This window comes from Clinocottus analis, unplaced genomic scaffold, assembly GCF_023055335.1.
Source record: "Clinocottus analis isolate CAN_PGR_092001 unplaced genomic scaffold, fCliAna1.0.p SCAF_10, whole genome shotgun sequence".
NCBI classification, from domain to species: Eukaryota; Metazoa; Chordata; class Actinopteri; order Perciformes; family Cottidae; genus Clinocottus; species Clinocottus analis.
The window spans coordinates 9678621-9696254 of record NW_027175821.1 but is presented as its reverse complement, the minus strand read 5'-3'; the positions used below and the strand labels follow the sequence as shown (position 1 = coordinate 9696254).

The 17634-nt window shown below is 42.8% G+C and overlaps 6 protein-coding genes across 6 annotated transcripts in view; all 6 read right to left on the bottom strand.

Annotated features, from left to right (window-relative positions):
- Positions 1–570: 570 nt before the first annotated feature.
- LOC137791752 (protocadherin alpha-C2-like) lies at positions 571–3063 on the bottom strand. Its single transcript, XM_068586902.1, has 2 exons — positions 3049–3063; positions 571–2995 (listed from the first exon to the last, which is right to left on the bottom strand). The coding sequence occupies exon 2, from the start codon at positions 2967–2969 to the stop codon at positions 576–578; it is 2394 nt and encodes a 797-aa protein (XP_068443003.1). The 5' UTR covers positions 2970–2995; positions 3049–3063; the 3' UTR covers positions 571–575.
- A 24-nt stretch (positions 3064–3087) lies between these two features.
- LOC137791726 (protocadherin alpha-C2-like) lies at positions 3088–6165 on the bottom strand. The gene has a single exon (XM_068586864.1). The coding sequence runs from the start codon at positions 5979–5981 to the stop codon at positions 3528–3530; it is 2454 nt and encodes an 817-aa protein (XP_068442965.1). The 5' UTR covers positions 5982–6165; the 3' UTR covers positions 3088–3527.
- A 161-nt stretch (positions 6166–6326) lies between these two features.
- Positions 6327–9199, bottom strand: LOC137791693 (protocadherin alpha-C2-like). The gene has a single exon (XM_068586820.1). The coding sequence runs from the start codon at positions 8890–8892 to the stop codon at positions 6409–6411; it is 2484 nt and encodes an 827-aa protein (XP_068442921.1). The 5' UTR covers positions 8893–9199; the 3' UTR covers positions 6327–6408.
- A 29-nt stretch (positions 9200–9228) lies between these two features.
- Positions 9229–12187, bottom strand: LOC137791700 (protocadherin alpha-C2-like). The gene has a single exon (XM_068586834.1). The coding sequence runs from the start codon at positions 11795–11797 to the stop codon at positions 9320–9322; it is 2478 nt and encodes an 825-aa protein (XP_068442935.1). The 5' UTR covers positions 11798–12187; the 3' UTR covers positions 9229–9319.
- A 71-nt stretch (positions 12188–12258) lies between these two features.
- LOC137791735 (protocadherin alpha-C2-like) lies at positions 12259–14924 on the bottom strand. The gene has a single exon (XM_068586877.1). It carries the CDS (start codon positions 14692–14694, stop codon positions 12274–12276), a length of 2421 nt encoding a protein of 806 aa, XP_068442978.1. The 5' UTR covers positions 14695–14924; the 3' UTR covers positions 12259–12273.
- A 197-nt stretch (positions 14925–15121) lies between these two features.
- The window catches only part of pcdhb (protocadherin b), a 2582-nt gene continuing 69 nt past the window's right edge, over positions 15122–17634 (bottom strand). The window contains exon 1 of the mRNA XM_068588782.1: positions 15122–17634. This exon is cut by the window's right edge and continues 69 nt beyond it. Within this exon, the coding sequence (XP_068444883.1) occupies positions 15127–17553 (2427 nt within the window). The 5' untranslated portion in view covers positions 17554–17634 and the 3' untranslated portion in view covers positions 15122–15126.

Genomic DNA, 17634 nt, shown 5'->3' with positions numbered 1-17634 from the left:
AGATTTTATTATGTCTTTGTTTTTCTTTTCTTTTGTACGTTGATTCTGTTCAACAAACAAGTAAATATTGTAAGGTAAATATTTTACGATATTTTTTTTTGTTTTTGTATTAGGTATATAATATTATAGGGTCTATCGTTGCAATATTGACGTCACAGTCCTTGCCTTCGTTTATACGCCGATGTGTGTGCTTAAAAGCATTGCACTATTCATCAATAATTTCTATACACGTTATTTAGTCTCTATTTGAATGGATTTGCTGAATATTGTTGGTAAATATTTTGTTTGTTCAAGTCATGTTGTCAGCTGAAGCGCACTCAGTTGTGTCAAGAACTATGACTGATTAAATGTTGACCTGATACCGTGTGCGAGAAAAACAAATTCATGGAAGGAGCAAAAGCTGAAAATTCATTTTGATGTAATTAATTTTACAAAAAATAAATTAAAGAATAATATTGACATTTAAACGATGTCTGATGTCAACTGTGACTATCACGGTGGGAAGACAGAAGATGAACTAATAAACATAATATGTTTCAAGAGTTTGAATGTATAGAATATTTAACATTGCAAAGCTAAAACAAAAACAGTTGAAAATCGTAACGTTTCAAACAATCATTTGTGTCTGTATTGGATGTATATGCTCGGATTTTATCTGTCGAATTGAGTGTCTTGCATACCTGCAGAGTGGAAGCTGCTGAGTCACTCGTGCCTGTCAGCACTGTGCCTCTTGGTAAACTGGACACGATGTATCTGGAGTTCTTTGGCACAGGCTGTCTAACCACCATCTTCCCTTTCCTGGTCTCTGCTAGAAACAGACTGTACCAGTAGGCATCGTTGGAGACCAGAGTGGAGTCTGCGATGGTGGAGTTCCTCTCACTGATCACACTGTTCCTGCAGGGAGGAGCCGCTTTGCTGGGCTTGGGTTTCTGACACTTGAGCACGATGGTGACCAAAATGGTGATCAGCAGGAGGAATGACACCGAGCCCAGACCGATGACCAAATACAGGTTGAGGTCTGAGAAGATGTCGTATTCTAGAGGCACCTCCGTCATGTCAGAGTAGGCCTTAACGGCGGTCTCCACTGTGGACAGCTTGATGGTGACTGTAGCGGAGAGAGCGGGCTCCCCGTTGTCCTTGGCAATAACAACCATTCGCTGGTGACGCGGGTCTCTGTAACTGAACATCCTCATAGTCCGGATCTCTCCGTTGTATTGATCCAGACTGAACAAAGTGGCGTCGGTCACTTGTAGAAACTGGTACGTAATCCGAGAGTTGTGCACCGAGTCGGTGTCCAAGGCGATCACTTTGGAAACCAGAGAGCCTTTATCGGTGGATCTGGGGATCTTCTCCTCCACCACCGAGCCGTGCGCGCGCCACGGAGAGACAATAACTGGAGCGTTGTCGTTCTGGTCCACTATGATGATGTGGACCGTCACGTTACTGCTGAGTGGAGGAGAGCCAGAGTCTCTGGCCTCGATGTGGAAGAGAAACTCCTTCTCGATCTCATAGTCAAAGGTTTTTAGTGCGTAAAGATTACCGTTCTCTGGATTGATGGAGAACAGCATGGACATGGAGGTGTTGGCTATCTCCTTCTCCAGGATGAAATACACTAGATACTGGTTTTCATGGAGGTCTGGGTCAAACGCAGTGAGGGAACTGAGCAAGGCTCCAGGTGCGTTATTCTCCATTACACGTATATTATAAAACGACTGAGGGAACTGTGGAACATTGTCATTCACATCCAGCAGTTCTAACGTCATAGTTTCATTGTCAGATAAAGGAGGAGACCCTCTGTCTGTCACAGTGAAGGTGATGTCATATTCTGGAACCTTCTCACGGTCTAACGGCTGTGACACTACTAATTCATAATAGTTATCAGAGGACTCCCTCAGTTTGAAAGGCATATTATCTGGAATACGAAGGTCAACCACTCCATTGTCACCTGAGTCTTTATCGCTGACACTAACTACAGCTAACACGGTGTCTATTTCTATGTTTTCATTGACTGGACTCTGGAAGGATTTGATAGATATTTCTGGATGGTTGTCGTTCATGTCTTCAACCAGAATCTTAATAGTACATTGTCCTGATAATGCACTTGCTCCTTTATCAGTTGCAATAATTTCCATATCATAAATCTTAAAATCCTCATAATTCAACATTCCTTTCACAGTAATTTCACCAGTAGAAGGATTAAGATTAAATGTTTCCTGTGTTTTCTCTGACGTATATAAACTATATGAATACGTTACATCAGAATTTGAGCCCTCGTCTAAATCTGTAGCATTTAGATGAATAACGAGGCTTCCAATGGGAACATTTTCCATTATTTTTAAAGTGTAATTTAATTTGTCAAAAGTAGGAGCGTTGTCATTTGTGTCTAAAACATGAACAATAACACTTGCAGTGCCAGAACGAGCAGGTGAGCCTCCATCTACAGCTGTGAGGATTAAATTATGGACAGCCTGCTGCTCTCGATCTAAAGTCTTTATTAAGATTAATTCAGCAAATTTTGACCCATCTCTGCCAGTTTGAACTTCTATATTAAAATGTTCACTTTCACTCAGATGGTACGTTTTCACTGAGTTGGTTCCAACATCAGGATCAACTGCATTACTGAGAGAGAATCTCTCTCCTTTTGGCGTCGCTTCAGATAAATCTAAATGAATGGCGTCTCTCCGAAACTGTGGGGCGTTGTCGTTCATATCCAAAATTTCTATTTCTATATTAAAAATTCGTAATGGGTTTTCTAGTATTATCTCCAGTTTGAGATAACAAGACGACTTTCCGGCACAAATATTTTCTCGGTCTATCTTGTCAACAACATACAGTTCACCAGTCTCTTTGTTCACGTCCAGATATTTCTTGTTTGCAATGATGTCCAGACGCATCTTCCTCTGGTTCAGTGTTTTAAGATCCAGACTGAGATCAGTAGCAAGGTTTGCGACAACTGATCCTTCTTTCATCTCTTCGGGTATTGAATAATGAGTTCCTGAAGTCGAAATGTTACGAACGAAAGAAAAAAGAAAAACGAGCAGCACGTACCTTTTACAAGAATGCATTGTTACAACGGACTCCATTGTTGTCTGCGGGTTTACTGCACTTCAAAGGACATGACGTACGTTTCCAGTAATATATATATATATATATTTTTCTCTTACGTTCGTTGTCTCCAAAATGTTCTTACGATTTTCATCCCGAGGATTTTTCGCAGCGCCTATTTTATGTGAGATTCATCACCACAGAGCTTTCCGGTTGTTTCACGGTCTGACCTGACGGCAAAGATTCACTGTCATGACGTTCATGAGCTGACGTTTTATTCAGAAAACAGCGCCACACTTTAGGCTTTCAAGACTTATTCAACTTAGATTAACAAGACGCACATTAAAGATTAGTTTATTGGTATAAATGTGAGTTTAAAACGAGTATTGCTGACGATAATAAAATTATATTTATTGTCACTATTCAAGATTTTACTTGCTGAATATTATTGTCCTAAAATAACTACAATGTAAAATGAAATATCAATTAATTATGAATATAAAAACACGTGTACATTGGAATCTCACCTGCAGAGTGGAAGCTGCTGAGTCACTCGTGCCTGTCAGCACTGTGCCTCTTGGTAAACTGGACACGATGTATCTGGAGTTCTTTGGCACAGGCTGTCTAACCACCATCTTCCCTTTCCTGGTCTCTGCTAGAAACAGACTGTACCAGTAGGCATCGTTGGAGACCAGAGTGGAGTCTGCGATGGTGGAGTTCCTCTCACTGATCACACTGTTCCTGCAGGGAGGAGCCGCTTTGCTGGGCTTGGGTTTCTGACACTTGAGCACGATGGTGACCAAAATGGTGATCAGCAGGAGAAATGACACCGAGCCCAGACCGATGACCAAATACAGGTTGAGGTCTGAGAAGATGTCGTATTCTAGAGGCACCTCCGTCATGTCAGAGTAGGCCTTAACGGCGGTCTCCACTGTGGACAGCTTGATGGTGACTGTAGCGGAGAGAGCGGGCTCCCCGTTGTCCTTGGCAATAACAACCATTCGCTGGTGACGCGGGTCTCTGTAACTGAACATCCTCATAGTCCGGATCTCTCCGTTGTATTGATCCAGACTGAACAAGGTGGCGTCGGTCACTTGTAGAAACTGGTACGTAATCCGAGAGTTGTGCACCGAGTCGGTGTCCAAGGCGATCACTTTGGAAACCAGAGAGCCTTTATCGGTGGATCTGGGGATCTTCTCCTCCACCACCGAGCCGTGCGCGCGCCACGGAGAGACAATAACTGGAGCGTTGTCGTTCTGGTCCACTATGATGATGTGGACCGTCACGTTACTGCTGAGTGGAGGAGAGCCAGAGTCTCTGGCCTCGATGTGGAAGAGAAACTCCTTCTCGATCTCATAGTCAAAGGTTTTTAGTGCGTAAAGATTACCGTTCTCTGGATTGATGGAGAACAGCATGGACATGGAGGTGTTGGCTATCTCCTTCTCCAGGATGAAATACACTAGATACTGGTTTTCATGGAGGTCAGGGTCAAACGCAGTGAGGGAACTGAGCAAGGCTCCAGGTGCGTTATTCTCCATTACACGTATATTATAAAACGACTGAGGGAACTGTGGAACATTGTCATTCACATCCAGCAGTTCTAACGTCATAGTTTCATTGTCAGATAAAGGAGGAGACCCTCTGTCTGTCACAGTGAAGGTGATGTCATATTCTGGAACCTTTTCTCGGTCTAACGGCTGTGACACTACTAATTCATAATAGTTATCAGAGGACTCCCTCAGTTTGAAAGGCATATTATCTGGAATACGAAGGTCAACCACTCCATTGTCACCTGAGTCTTTATCGCTGACACTAACTACAGCTATCACGGTGTCTAATTCTATGTTTTCATTGACTGGACTCTGGAAGGATTTGATAGATATTTCTGGATGGTTGTCGTTCATGTCTTCAACCAGAATCTTAATAGTACATTGTCCTGATAATGCACTTGCTCCTTTATCAGTTGCAATAATTTCCATATCATAAATCTTGAAATCCTCATAATTCAACATTCCTTTCACAGTAATTTCACCAGTGGAAGGATTAAGATTAAATGTTTCCTGTGTTTTCTCTGACGTATATAAACTATATGAATATGTTACATCAGAATTTGAACCCTCGTCTAAATCTGTAGCATTGAGATGAATAACGAGGCTTCCAATGGGAACATTTTCCATTATTTTTAAAGTGTAGTTTAATTTGTCAAAAGTAGGAGCGTTGTCATTTGTGTCTAAAACATGAACAATAACACTTGCAGTGCCAGAACGAGCAGGTGAGCCTCCATCTACAGCTGTGAGGATTAAATTATGGACAGCCTGCTGCTCTCGATCTAAAGTCTTTATTAAGATTAATTCGGCAAATTTTGAGCCTTCTCTGCCAGTTTGAACTTCTATATTAAAATGTTCACTTTCACTTAGATGGTACGTTTTCACTGAGTTGGTTCCAACATCAGGATCAACTGCATTACTGAGAGAGAATCTCTCTCCTTTTGGCGTCGCTTCAGATAAATCTAAATGAATGGCGTCTCTCCGAAACTGTGGGGCGTTGTCGTTCATATCCAGTATTTCTACTTCTATATTAAAGATTCGCAGTGGATTTTCTAATATTACCTCCAGTCTGAGATAACACGAAGCTGATGACTTGGTTGTGCAAATATTTTCTCGGTCAATCTTGTCAACAACATACAGTTCACCAGTCTCTTTGTTCACGTCCAGATATTTCTTGTTTGCAATGATGTCCAGACGCATCTTCCTCTGGTTCAGTGTTTTAAGATCCAGGTTGAGATCAGTAGCAAGGTTTGCGACAACTGATCCTTCTTTCATCTCTTCGGGTATTGAATAATGAGTTACTGAAGTCGAAATGTTACGAACGAAAGAAAAAAGAAAAACGAGCAGCACGTACCTTTTACAAGCATGCATTGTTACAACGGACTCCATTGTTGTCTGCGGGTTTACTGCACTTCAAAGGACATGACGTACGTTTCCAGGAAAATATAGTTTTGCTCTTACGTCCTTTATCTCGAACATGTTCTCACGATTTTGATCCCGAGCATTTATCGGTCCTGAAAGCAGCGAGCGCCTATTTTATGTAAGATTCAGCACCACAGAGCTTTCCGGTTGTTTCACTGTCTGACCTGACGACAAAGATTCACTGTCATGACGTTCACGAGCTGACGTTTTACTCAGAAAACAGCGCCACCCTTTAGGCTTTCAAGACTTATTTAACTCAGTTTAACGAGCTGTACCATAAAGACTAGTTTATTGGTATAAATGTGAGTTTAAAACGAGTATTGTTGAAGATAATTAAATATTGTATTGACGATATTTAAGATTTTCCTTCATGAAGATTATTGTCCTCAAATAACTAAAATGTAAAATACAATATCAATAAATATTTATACATTATAAATATAAAAACACGTGTACTTTGGACTCTCACCTGCAGAGTGGAAGCTGCTGAGTCACTCGTGCCTGTCAGCACTGTGCCTCTTGGTAAACTGGACACGATGTATCTGGAGTTCTTTGGCACAGGCTGCCTAACCACCATCTTCCCTTTCCTGGTCTCTGCTAGAAACAGACTGTACCAGTAGGCATCGTTGGAGACCAGAGTGGAGTCTGCGATGGTGGAGTTCCTCTCACTGATCACACTGTTCCTGCAGGGAGGAGCCGCTTTGCTGGGCTTGGGTTTCTGACACTTGAGCACGATGGTGACCAAAATGGTGATCAGCAGGAGAAATGACACCGAGCCCAGACCGATGACCAAATACAGGTTGAGGTCTGAGAAGATGTCGTATTCTAGAGGCACCTCCGTCATGTCAGAGTAGGCCTTAACGGCGGTCTCCACTGTGGACAGCTTGATGGTGACTGTAGCGGAGAGAGCGGGCTCCCCGTTGTCCTTGGCAATAACGACCATTCGCTGGTGACGCGGGTCTCTGTAACTGAACATCCTCATAGTCCGGATCTCTCCGTTGTATTGATCCAGACTGAACAAGGTGGCGTCGGTCACTTGTAGAAACTGGTACGTAATCCGAGAGTTGTGCACCGAGTCGGTGTCCAAGGCGATCACTTTGGAAACTAGAGAGCCTTTATCGGTGGATCTGGGGATCTTCTCCTCCACCACCGAGCCGTGCGCGCGCCACGGAGAGACAATAACTGGAGCGTTGTCGTTCTGGTCCACTATGATGATGTGGACCGTCACGTTACTGCTGAGTGGAGGAGAGCCAGAGTCTCTGGCCTCGATGTGGAAGAGAAACTCCTTCTCGATCTCATAGTCAAAGGTTTTTAGTGCGTAAAGATTACCGTTCTCTGGATTGATGGAGAACAGCATGGACATGGAGGTGTTGGCTATTTCCTTCTCCAGGATGAAATACACTAGATACTGGTTTTCATGGAGGTCAGGGTCAAACGCAGTGAGGGAACTGAGCAAGGCTCCAGGTGCGTTATTCTCCATTACACGTATATTATAAAACGACTGGGGGAACTGTGGAACATTGTCATTCACATCCAGCAGTTCTAACGTCATAGTTTCATTGTCAGATAAAGGAGGAGACCCTCTGTCTGTCACAGTGAAGGTGATGTCATATTCTGGAACCTTCTCTCGGTCTAACGGCTGTGACACTACTAATTCATAATAGTTATCAGAGGACTCCCTCAGTTTGAAAGGCATATTATCTGGAATACGAAGGTCAACCACTCCATTGTCACCTGAGTCTTTATCGCTGACACTAACTACAGCTATCACGGTGTCTAATTCTATGTTTTCATTGACTGGACTCTGGAAGGATTTGATAGATATTTCTGGATGGTTGTCGTTCATGTCTTCAACCAGAATCTTAATAGTACATTGTCCTGATAATGCACTTGCTCCTTTATCAGTTGCAATAATTTCCATATCATAAATCTTGAAATCCTCATAATTCAACATTCCTTTCACAGTAATTTCACCAGTAGAAGGATTCAGATTAAATGTTTCCTGTGTTTTCTCTGACGTATATAAACTATATGAATATGTTACATCAGAATTTGAACCCTCGTCTAAATCTGTAGCATTTAGATGAATAACGAGGCTTCCAATGGGAACATTTTCCATTATTTTTAAAGTGTAATTTAATTTGTCAAAAGTAGGAGCGTTGTCATTTGTGTCTAAAACATGAACAATAACACTTGCAGTGCCAGAACGAGCAGGTGAGCCTCCATCTACAGCTGTGAGGATTAAATTATGGACAGCCTGCTGCTCTCGATCTAAAGTCTTTATTAAGATTAATTCTGCAAATTGTGATCCATCTCTGCCAGTTTGAACTTCAATATTAAAATGTTCACTTTCACTCAGATGGTACGTTTTCACTGAGTTGGTTCCAACATCAGGATCAACTGCATTACTGAGAGAGAATCTCTCTCCTTTTGGCGTCGCTTCAGATAAATCTAAATGAATGGCGTCTCTCCGAAACTGTGGGGCGTTGTCGTTCATATCCAATATTTCTACTTCTATGTTAAAGATCCTTAATGGATTTTCTAGTATTACCTCCAGTTTGAGATAACAAGACGCTGATGATTTGGTGTTGCAAATATTTTCCCGGTCGATCTTTTCCACAACATACAGTTCACCAGTCTCTTTGTTCACGTCCAGATATTTCTTGTTTGCAATGATGTCCAGACGCATCTTCCTCTGGTTCAGTGTTTTAACATCCAGGTTGAGATCAGTAGCAAGGTTTGCGACAACTGATCCTTCTTTCATCTCTTCAGGTATTGAATAATGAGTCACTGAAGTCGAAATGTTACGAACAAAAGAAAAAAGAAAAACGAGCAGCACGTACCTTTTACAAGCATGCATTGTTACAACGGACTCCATTGTTGTCTGCGGGTTTACTGCACTTCAAAGGACATGACGTACGTTTCCAGGAAAATATAGTTTTGCTCTTACGTCCTTTATCTCGAACATGTTCTCACGATTTTGATCCCGAGCATTTATCGGTCCTGAAAGCAGCGAGCGCCTATTTTATGTAAGATTCAGCACCACAGAGCTTTCCGGTTGTTTCACGGTCTGACCTGACGACAAAGATTCACTGTCATGACGTTCATGAGCTGACGTTTTACTCAGAAAACAGCGCCACCCTTTAGGCTTTCAAGACTTATTTAACTCAGTTTAACGAGATGTACCATAAAGACTAGTTTATTGGTATAAATGTGAGTTTAAAACGAGTATTGTTGAAGATAATTAAATATTGTATTGACGATATTTAAGATTTTCATTCATGAAGATTATTGTCCTCAAATAACTACAATGTAAAATACAATATCAATGAATATTTATACATTATAAATATAAAAACACGTGTACTTTGGACTCTCACCTGCAGAGTGGAAGCTGCTGAGTCACTCGTGCCTGTCAGCACTGTGCCTCTTGGTAAACTGGACACGATGTATCTGGAGTTCTTTGGCACAGGCTGTCTAACCACCATCTTCCCTTTCCTGGTCTCTGCTAGAAACAGACTGTACCAGTAGGCATCGTTGGAGACCAGAGTGGAGTCTGCGATGGTGGAGTTCCTCTCACTGATCACACTGTTCCTGCAGGGAGGAGCCGCTTTGCTGGGCTTGGGTTTCTGACACTTGAGCACGATGGTGACCAAAATGGTGATCAGCAGGAGGAATGACACCGAGCCCAGACCGATGACCAAATACAGGTTGAGGTCTGAGAAGATGTCGTATTCTAGAGGCACCTCCGTCATGTCAGAGTAGGCCTTAACGGCGGTCTCCACTGTGGACAGCTTGATGGTGACTGTGGCGGAGAGAGCGGGCTCCCCGTTGTCCTTGGCAATTACAACCATTCGCTGGTGACGCGGGTCTCTGTAACTGAACATCCTCATAGTCCGGATCTCTCCGTTGTATTGATCCAGACTGAACAAGGTGGCGTCGGTCACTTGTAGAAACTGGTACGTAATCCGAGAGTTGTGCACCGAGTCGGTGTCCAAGGCGATGACTTTGGAAACCAGAGAGCCTTTATCGGTGGATCTGGGGATCTTCTCCTCCACCACCGAGCCGTGCGCGCGCCACGGAGAGACAATAACTGGAGCGTTGTCGTTCTGGTCCACTATGATGATGTGGACCGTCACGTTATTGCTGAGTGGAGGAGAGCCAGAGTCTCTGGCCTCGATGTGGAAGAGAAACTCCTTCTCGATCTCATAGTCAAAGGTTTTTAGTGCGTAAAGATTACCGTTCTCTGGATTGATGGAGAACAGCATGGACATGGAGGTGTTGGCTATCTCCTTCTCCAGGATGAAATACACTAGATACTGGTTTTCATGGAGGTCAGGGTCAAACGCAGTGAGGGAACTGAGCAAGGCTCCAGGTGCGTTATTCTCCATTACACGTATATTATAAAACGACTGAGGGAACTGTGGAACATTGTCATTCACATCCAGCAGTTCTAACGTCATAGTTTCATTGTCAGATAAAGGAGGAGACCCTCTGTCTGTCACAGTGAAGGTGATGTCATATTCTGGAACCTTCTCTCGGTCTAACGGCTGTGACACTACTAATTCATAATAGTTATCAGAGGACTCCCTCAGTTTGAAAGGCATATTATCTGGAATACGAAGGTCAACCACTCCATTGTCACCTGAGTCTTTATCGCTGACACTAACTACAGCTATCACGGTGTCTATTTCTATGTTTTCATTGACTGGACTCTGGAAGGATTTGATAGATATTTCTGGATGGTTGTCGTTCATGTCTTCAACCAGAATCTTAATAGTACATTGTCCTGATAATGCACTTCCTCCTTTATCAGTTGCAATAATTTCCATATCATAAATCCTGAAATCCTCATAATTCAACATTCCTTTCACAGTAATTTCACCAGTAGAAGGATTCAGATTAAATGTTTCCTGTGTTTTCTCTGACGTATATAAACTATATGAATACGTTACATCAGAATTTGAACCCTCGTCTAAATCTGTAGCATTTAGATGAATAACGAGGCTTCCAATGGGAACATTTTCCATTATTTTTAAAGTGTAGTTTAACTTGTCAAAAGTAGGAGTGTTGTCATTTGTGTCTAAAACACGAACAATAACACTTGCAGTGCCAGAACGAGCAGGTGAGCCTCCATCTACAGCTGTGAGGATTAAATTATGGACAGCCTGCTGCTCTCGATCTAAAGTCTTTATTAAGATTAATTCAGCAAATTTTGAACCTTCTCTGCCAGTTTGAACTTCAATATTAAAATGTTCACTTTCACTCAGATGGTACGTTTTCACTGAGTTGGTTCCAACATCAGGATCAACTGCGTTACTGAGAGAGAATCTCTCTCCTTTTGGCGTCGCTTCAGATAAATCTAAATGAATGGCGTCTCTCCGAAACTGTGGGGCGTTGTCGTTCATATCCAGTATTTCTACTTCTATGTTAAATATTCTTACTGGGTTTTCTAGAATTATCTCAAGTCGGATATAGCAAGTCGACTTTGCAGGACAAATATTTTCCCGGTCGATCTTTTCCACAACATACAGTTCACCAGTCTCTTTGTTCACGTCCAGATATTTCTTGTTTGCAATGATGTCCAGACGCATCTTCCTCTGGTTCAGTGTTTTAATATCCAGACTGAGATCAGTAGCAAGGTTTGCTACAACTGATCCTTCTTTCATCTCTTCAGGTATTGAATAATGAGTCACTGAAGCCAAAATGTTACAAAGGAAAGAAAAAAGAAAAACGAGCAGCACGTACCTTTTACAAGCATGCATTGTTACAACGGACTCCATTGTTGTCTGCGGGTTTACTGCACTTCAAAGGACATGACGTACGTTTCCAGTAATGTTTCGTTTTGAACTTACATCCTTGATCTCGAACATGTTCTCACAATTTTGATCCAGAGGATTTTTCGCAGCGCCTATTTTGTGTGAGATTCAGCACCACGGAGCTTTCCGGTTGTTTCACGGTCTGACCTGACGACAAAGATTCACTGTCATGACGTTCACGAGCTGACGTTTTACTCAGAAAACAGCGCCACCCTTTAGGCTTTCAAGACTTATTCAACTCAGTTTAACGAGATGTACCATGAAGACTAGTTTATTGGTATAAATGTGAGTTTAAAACGAGTATTGTTGAAGATAATTAAATATTGTATTGACGATATTTAAGATTTTCCTTCATGAAGATTATTGTCCTCAAATAACTACAATGTAAAATACAATATCAATAAATATTGATATATTATGAATATACAAACACGTGTAAATTAGACTCTCACCTGCAGAGTGGAAGCTGCTGAGTCACTCGTGCCTGTCAGCACTGTGCCTCTTGGTAAACTGGACACGATGTATCTGGAGTTCTTTGGCACAGGCTGTCTAACCACCATCTTCCCTTTCCTGGTCTCTGCTAGAAACAGACTGTACCAGTAGGCATCGTTGGAGACCAGAGTGGAGTCTGCGATGGTGGAGTTCCTCTCACTGATCACACTGTTCCTGCAGGGAGGAGCCGCTTTGCTGGGCTTGGGTTTCTGACACTTGAGCACGATGGTGACCAAAATGGTGATCAGCAGGAGAAATGACACCGAGCCCAGACCGATGACCAAATACAGGTTGAGGTCTGAGAAGATGTCGTATTCTAGAGGCACCTCCGTCATGTCAGAGTAGGCCTTAACGGCGGTCTCCACTGTGGACAGCTTGATGGTGACTGTAGCGGAGAGAGCGGGCTCCCCGTTGTCCTTGGCAATAACAACCATTCGCTGGTGACGCGGGTCTCTGTAACTGAACATCCTCATAGTCCGGATCTCTCCGTTGTATTGATCCAGACTGAACAAGGTGGCGTCGGTCACTTGTAGAAACTGGTACGTAATCCGAGAGTTGTGCACCGAGTCGGTGTCCAGGGCGATCACTTTGGAAACCAGAGAGCCTTTATCGGTGGATCTGGGGATCTTCTCCTCCACCACCGAGCCGTGCGCGCGCCACGGAGAGACAATAACTGGAGCGTTGTCGTTCTGGTCCACTATGATGATGTGGACCGTCACGTTACTGCTGAGTGGAGGAGAGCCAGAGTCTCTGGCCTCGATGTGGAAGAGAAACTCCTTCTCGATCTCATAGTCAAAGGTTTTTAGTGCGTAAAGATTACCGTTCTCTGGATTGATGGAGAACAACATGGACATGGAGGTGTTGGCTATTTCCTTCTCCAGGATGAAATACACTAGATACTGGTTTTCATGGAGGTCAGGGTCAAACGCAGTGAGGGAACTGAGCAAGGCTCCAGGTGCGTTATTCTCCATTACACGTATATTATAAAACGACTGAGGGAACTGTGGAACATTGTCATTCACATCCAGCAGTTCTAACGTCATAGTTTCATTGTCAGATAAAGGAGGAGACCCTCTGTCTGTCACAGTGAAGGTGATGTCATATTCTGGAACCTTCTCTCGGTCTAACGGCTGTGACACTACTAATTCATAATAGTTATCGGAGGACTCCCTCAGTTTGAAAGGCATATTATCTGGAATACAAAGGTCAACCACTCCATTGTCACCTGAGTCTTTATCACTGACACTAACTACAGCTATCACGGTGTCTAATTCTATGTTTTCATTGACTGGACTCTGGAAGGATTTGATAGATATTTCTGGATGGTTGTCGTTCATGTCTTCAACCAGAATCTTAATAGTACATTGTCCTGATAATGCACTTGCTCCTTTATCAGTTGCAATAATTTCCATATCATAAATCTTGAAATCCTCATAATTCAACATTCCTTTCACAGTAATTTCACCAGTAGAAGGATTTAGATTAAATGTTTCCTGTGTTTTCTCTGACGTATATAAACTATATGAATACGTTACATCAGAATTTGAACCCTCGTCTAAATCTGTAGCATTTAGATGAATAACGAGGCTTCCAATGGGAACATTTTCCATTATTTTTAAAGTGTAGTTTAATTTGTCAAAAGCAGGAGCGTTGTCATTTGTGTCTAAAACATGAACAATAACACTTGCAGTGCCAGAACGAGCAGGTGAGCCTCCATCTACAGCTGTGAGGATTAAATTATGGACAGCCTGCTGCTCTCGATCTAAAGTCTTTATTAAGATTAATTCTGCAAATTTTGACCCATCTCTGCCTGTCTGAACTTCTATATTAAAATGTTCACTTTCACTCAGATGGTACGTTTTCACTGAGTTGGTTCCAACATCAGGATCAACTGCATTACTGAGAGAGAATCTCTCTCCTTTTGGCGTCGCTTCAGATAAATCTAAATGAATGGCGTCTCTCCGAAACTGTGGGGCGTTGTCGTTCATATCCAAAATTTCTATTTCTATGTTAAAAATTCGCAATGGGTTTTCTAGTATTATCTCCAGTTTGAGATAACAAGACGCTGATGACTTAGTAGGACAAATATTTTCTCGGTCGATCTTTTCCACAACATACAGTTCACCAGTCTCTTTGTTCACGTCCAGATATTTCTTGTTTGCAATGATGTCCAGACGCATCTTCCTCTGGTTCAGTGTATTAACATCCAGGTTGAGATCAGTAGCAAGGTTTGCTACAACTGATCCTTCTTTCATCTCTTCAGGTATTGAATAATGAGTCACTGAAGTCGAAATGTTACGAACGAAAGAAAAAAGAAAAACGAGCAGCACGTACCTTTTACAAGAATGCATTGTTACAACGGACTCCATTGTTGTCTGCGGGTTTACTGCACTTCAAAGGACATGACGTACGTTTCCAGTAATGTTGAGTTTTGCTCTTACATCCTTTGTCTCAAAAATGTTCTCACGATTTTCATCCCGAGGATTTTTCGCGGCGCCTATTTTGTGTGAGATTCAGCACCACGGAGCTTTCCGGTTGTTTCACGGTTTGACCTGACGACAAAGATTCACTGTCATGACGTTCATGAGCTGACGTTTTACTCAGAAAACAGCGCCACCCTTTAGGCTTTCAATACTTATTCAACTCAGTTTAACGAGATGTACCATGAAGACTAGTTTATTGGTATAAATGTGAGTTTGAAACGAGTATTGTTGAAGATAATAAATGTATTTATTGTCCCTATTTAAGATTTTACTTGATAAATATAATTGTCCCAAAAAATTACAATGTAAAATGAAATATCAATGAATTATGAATGTAAAAACACGTGTACATTGCACTCTCACCTGCAGAGTGGAAGCTGCTGAGTCACTCGTGCCTGTCAGCACTGTGCCTCTTGGTAAACTGGACACGATGTATCTGGAGTTCTTTGGCACAGGCTGTCTAACCACCATCTTCCCTTTCCTGGTCTCTGCTAGAAACAGACTGTACCAGTAGGCATCGTTGGAGACCAGAGTGGAGTCTGCGATGGTGGAGTTCCTCTCACTGATCACACTGTTCCTGCAGGGAGGAGCCGCTTTGCTGGGCTTGGGTTTCTGACACTTGAGCACGATGGTGACCAAAATGGTGATCAGCAGGAGGAATGACACCGAGCCCAGACCGATGACCAAATACAGGTTGAGGTCTGAGAAGATGTCGTATTCTAGAGGCACCTCCGTCATGTCAGAGTAGGCCTTAACGGCGGTCTCCACTGTGGACAGCTTGATGGTGACTGTAGCGGAGAGAGCGGGCTCCCCGTTGTCTTTGGCAATTACAACCATTCGCTGGTGACGCGGGTCTCTGTAACTGAACATCCTCATAGTCCGGATCTCTCCGTTGTATTGATCCAGACTGAACAAAGTGGCGTCGGTCACTTGTAGAAACTGGTACGTAATCCGAGAGTTGTGCACCGAGTCGGTGTCCAGGGCGATCACTTTGGAAACCAGAGAGCCTTTATCGGTGGATCTGGGGATCTTCTCCTCCACCACCGAGCCGTGCGCGCGCCACGGAGAGACAATAACCGGAGCGTTGTCGTTCTGGTCCACTATGATGATGTGGACCGTCACGTTACTGCTGAGTGGAGGAGAGCCAGAGTCTCTGGCCTCGATGTGGAAGAGAAACTCCTTCTCGATCTCATAGTCAAAGGTTTTTAGTGCGTAAAGATTACCGTTCTCTGGATTGATGGAGAACAACATGGACATGGAGGTGTTGGCTATCTCCTTCTCCAGGATGAAATACACTAGATACTGGTTTTCATGGAGGTCAGGATCAAACGCAGTGAGGGAACTGAGCAAGGCTCCAGGTGCGTTATTCTCCATTACACGTATATTATAAAACGACTGAGGGAACTGTGGAACATTGTCATTCACATCCAGTAGATGCACAGTTATCGTTTCGTTGTCAGACAAAGGTGGCGTTCCTGCATCTCTCACAATCAGTTTGATGTCATATTCAGGTACTGATTCACGATCTAAAGGTGCAGACACTATGAGTTTATAATGCATGGGTATATCTGATGACTTGTTGAGAATAAATGGCATGGGCTGACTTATGGATAAGCTTACGTTTCCATTTTGCCCAGTGTCTCTGTCACTTATACCTACAAGAGCAATGACGCTTCCTACTGCGATGTTCTCATCCACTGTGTTTTTTACAGACTGTATGGTAATTTCCGGATAATTATCATTCATATCCGTCACGTGTACGACTACTTTACACTGCCCCAGCAAGGGATGCGCCCCCTTGTCTCTAGCTTCAATGTGCATCTCATATAATTCCATATCTTCATAATCTATAGTACCCTTCACAGTTATCTCCCCAGTGTTGGGGTTCAATTCAAATACGTCTTGTGTTTTTTCAGACGTATAAAGGGTGAATGAGTACACTATCTCTGAATTAAGACCCTCGTCAATATCTGTAGCGTTAAGCTTCATCACTAATGTTCCGATGGGGGAATTTTCGGTCATATTGATTGTGTAAGTCTGCTTGTCAAACCGCGGAGGATTATCGTTCGTATCCTGTACTCTCACGATAATATTGGCGGTGCCGGAGCGCACGGGGACCCCGCCGTCCACAGCAGTCAATATTAACTTATGAACGGCATTCTCCTCTCGGTCTAAAGACTTCGTCAGCACCAAATCAACATATTGAGTTCCATCACTTCCTGTCTGTATTTCGATGGTGAAATGTTCGCTGTTACTGAGCTGGTATGTTTTAATGGTATTTATGCCGACATCTGGATCCACACCATTAGGCAGCGAGAATCTCTCTCCTGGTGTTGCCGATTCTGAAACGTCGAGCTCAACTCTGTCTCGTCGGAAATGTGGAGCGTTATCATTAATGTCTGTTATTCCAAGTTCAATGTTAAAGATCCGTAAAGGGCTTTCAATGATAACATCAAGCTTCAGAAAACAGGAGGTAGTTTTCGTCTGACAAAGATATTCCCTGTCCATCTTCTCCACTATGTACAACTCCCCTGTCTTTTTATTGACATCCAGATACTTTTTGTTATGGAAAATATCAAGTTTTACCTCTCGTTGTGCCAAACCTCCAAGCTCCAGTCCCAAATCAGCAGCGAGATTGGCCACAACAGAGCCTCTTTCCATCTCCTCGGCTATGGAGTACCGTGTCACAGAAAAAGCGCTGCGCCATCCTGCAGACAGGACAAAGACGGTTGCCCAAAAAATCATCCTTTTGTCTTCCAGAAAAAAAAATCCAGTTTGTGAAAACGTGATGCTATATAGTTGATTTTTGAGATCTGCCAATTATTT

Coding starts and splice junctions, on each gene's coding strand:
- LOC137791752 (XM_068586902.1), bottom strand. CDS start 2,969: ATGAAAGAAGGATCAGTTGTCGCAAACCTTGCTACTGATCTCAGTCTG.
- LOC137791726 (XM_068586864.1), bottom strand. CDS start 5,981: ATGGAGTCCGTTGTAACAATGCATGCTTGTAAAAGGTACGTGCTGCTC.
- LOC137791693 (XM_068586820.1), bottom strand. CDS start 8,892: ATGGAGTCCGTTGTAACAATGCATGCTTGTAAAAGGTACGTGCTGCTC.
- LOC137791700 (XM_068586834.1), bottom strand. CDS start 11,797: ATGGAGTCCGTTGTAACAATGCATGCTTGTAAAAGGTACGTGCTGCTC.
- LOC137791735 (XM_068586877.1), bottom strand. CDS start 14,694: ATGGAGTCCGTTGTAACAATGCATTCTTGTAAAAGGTACGTGCTGCTC.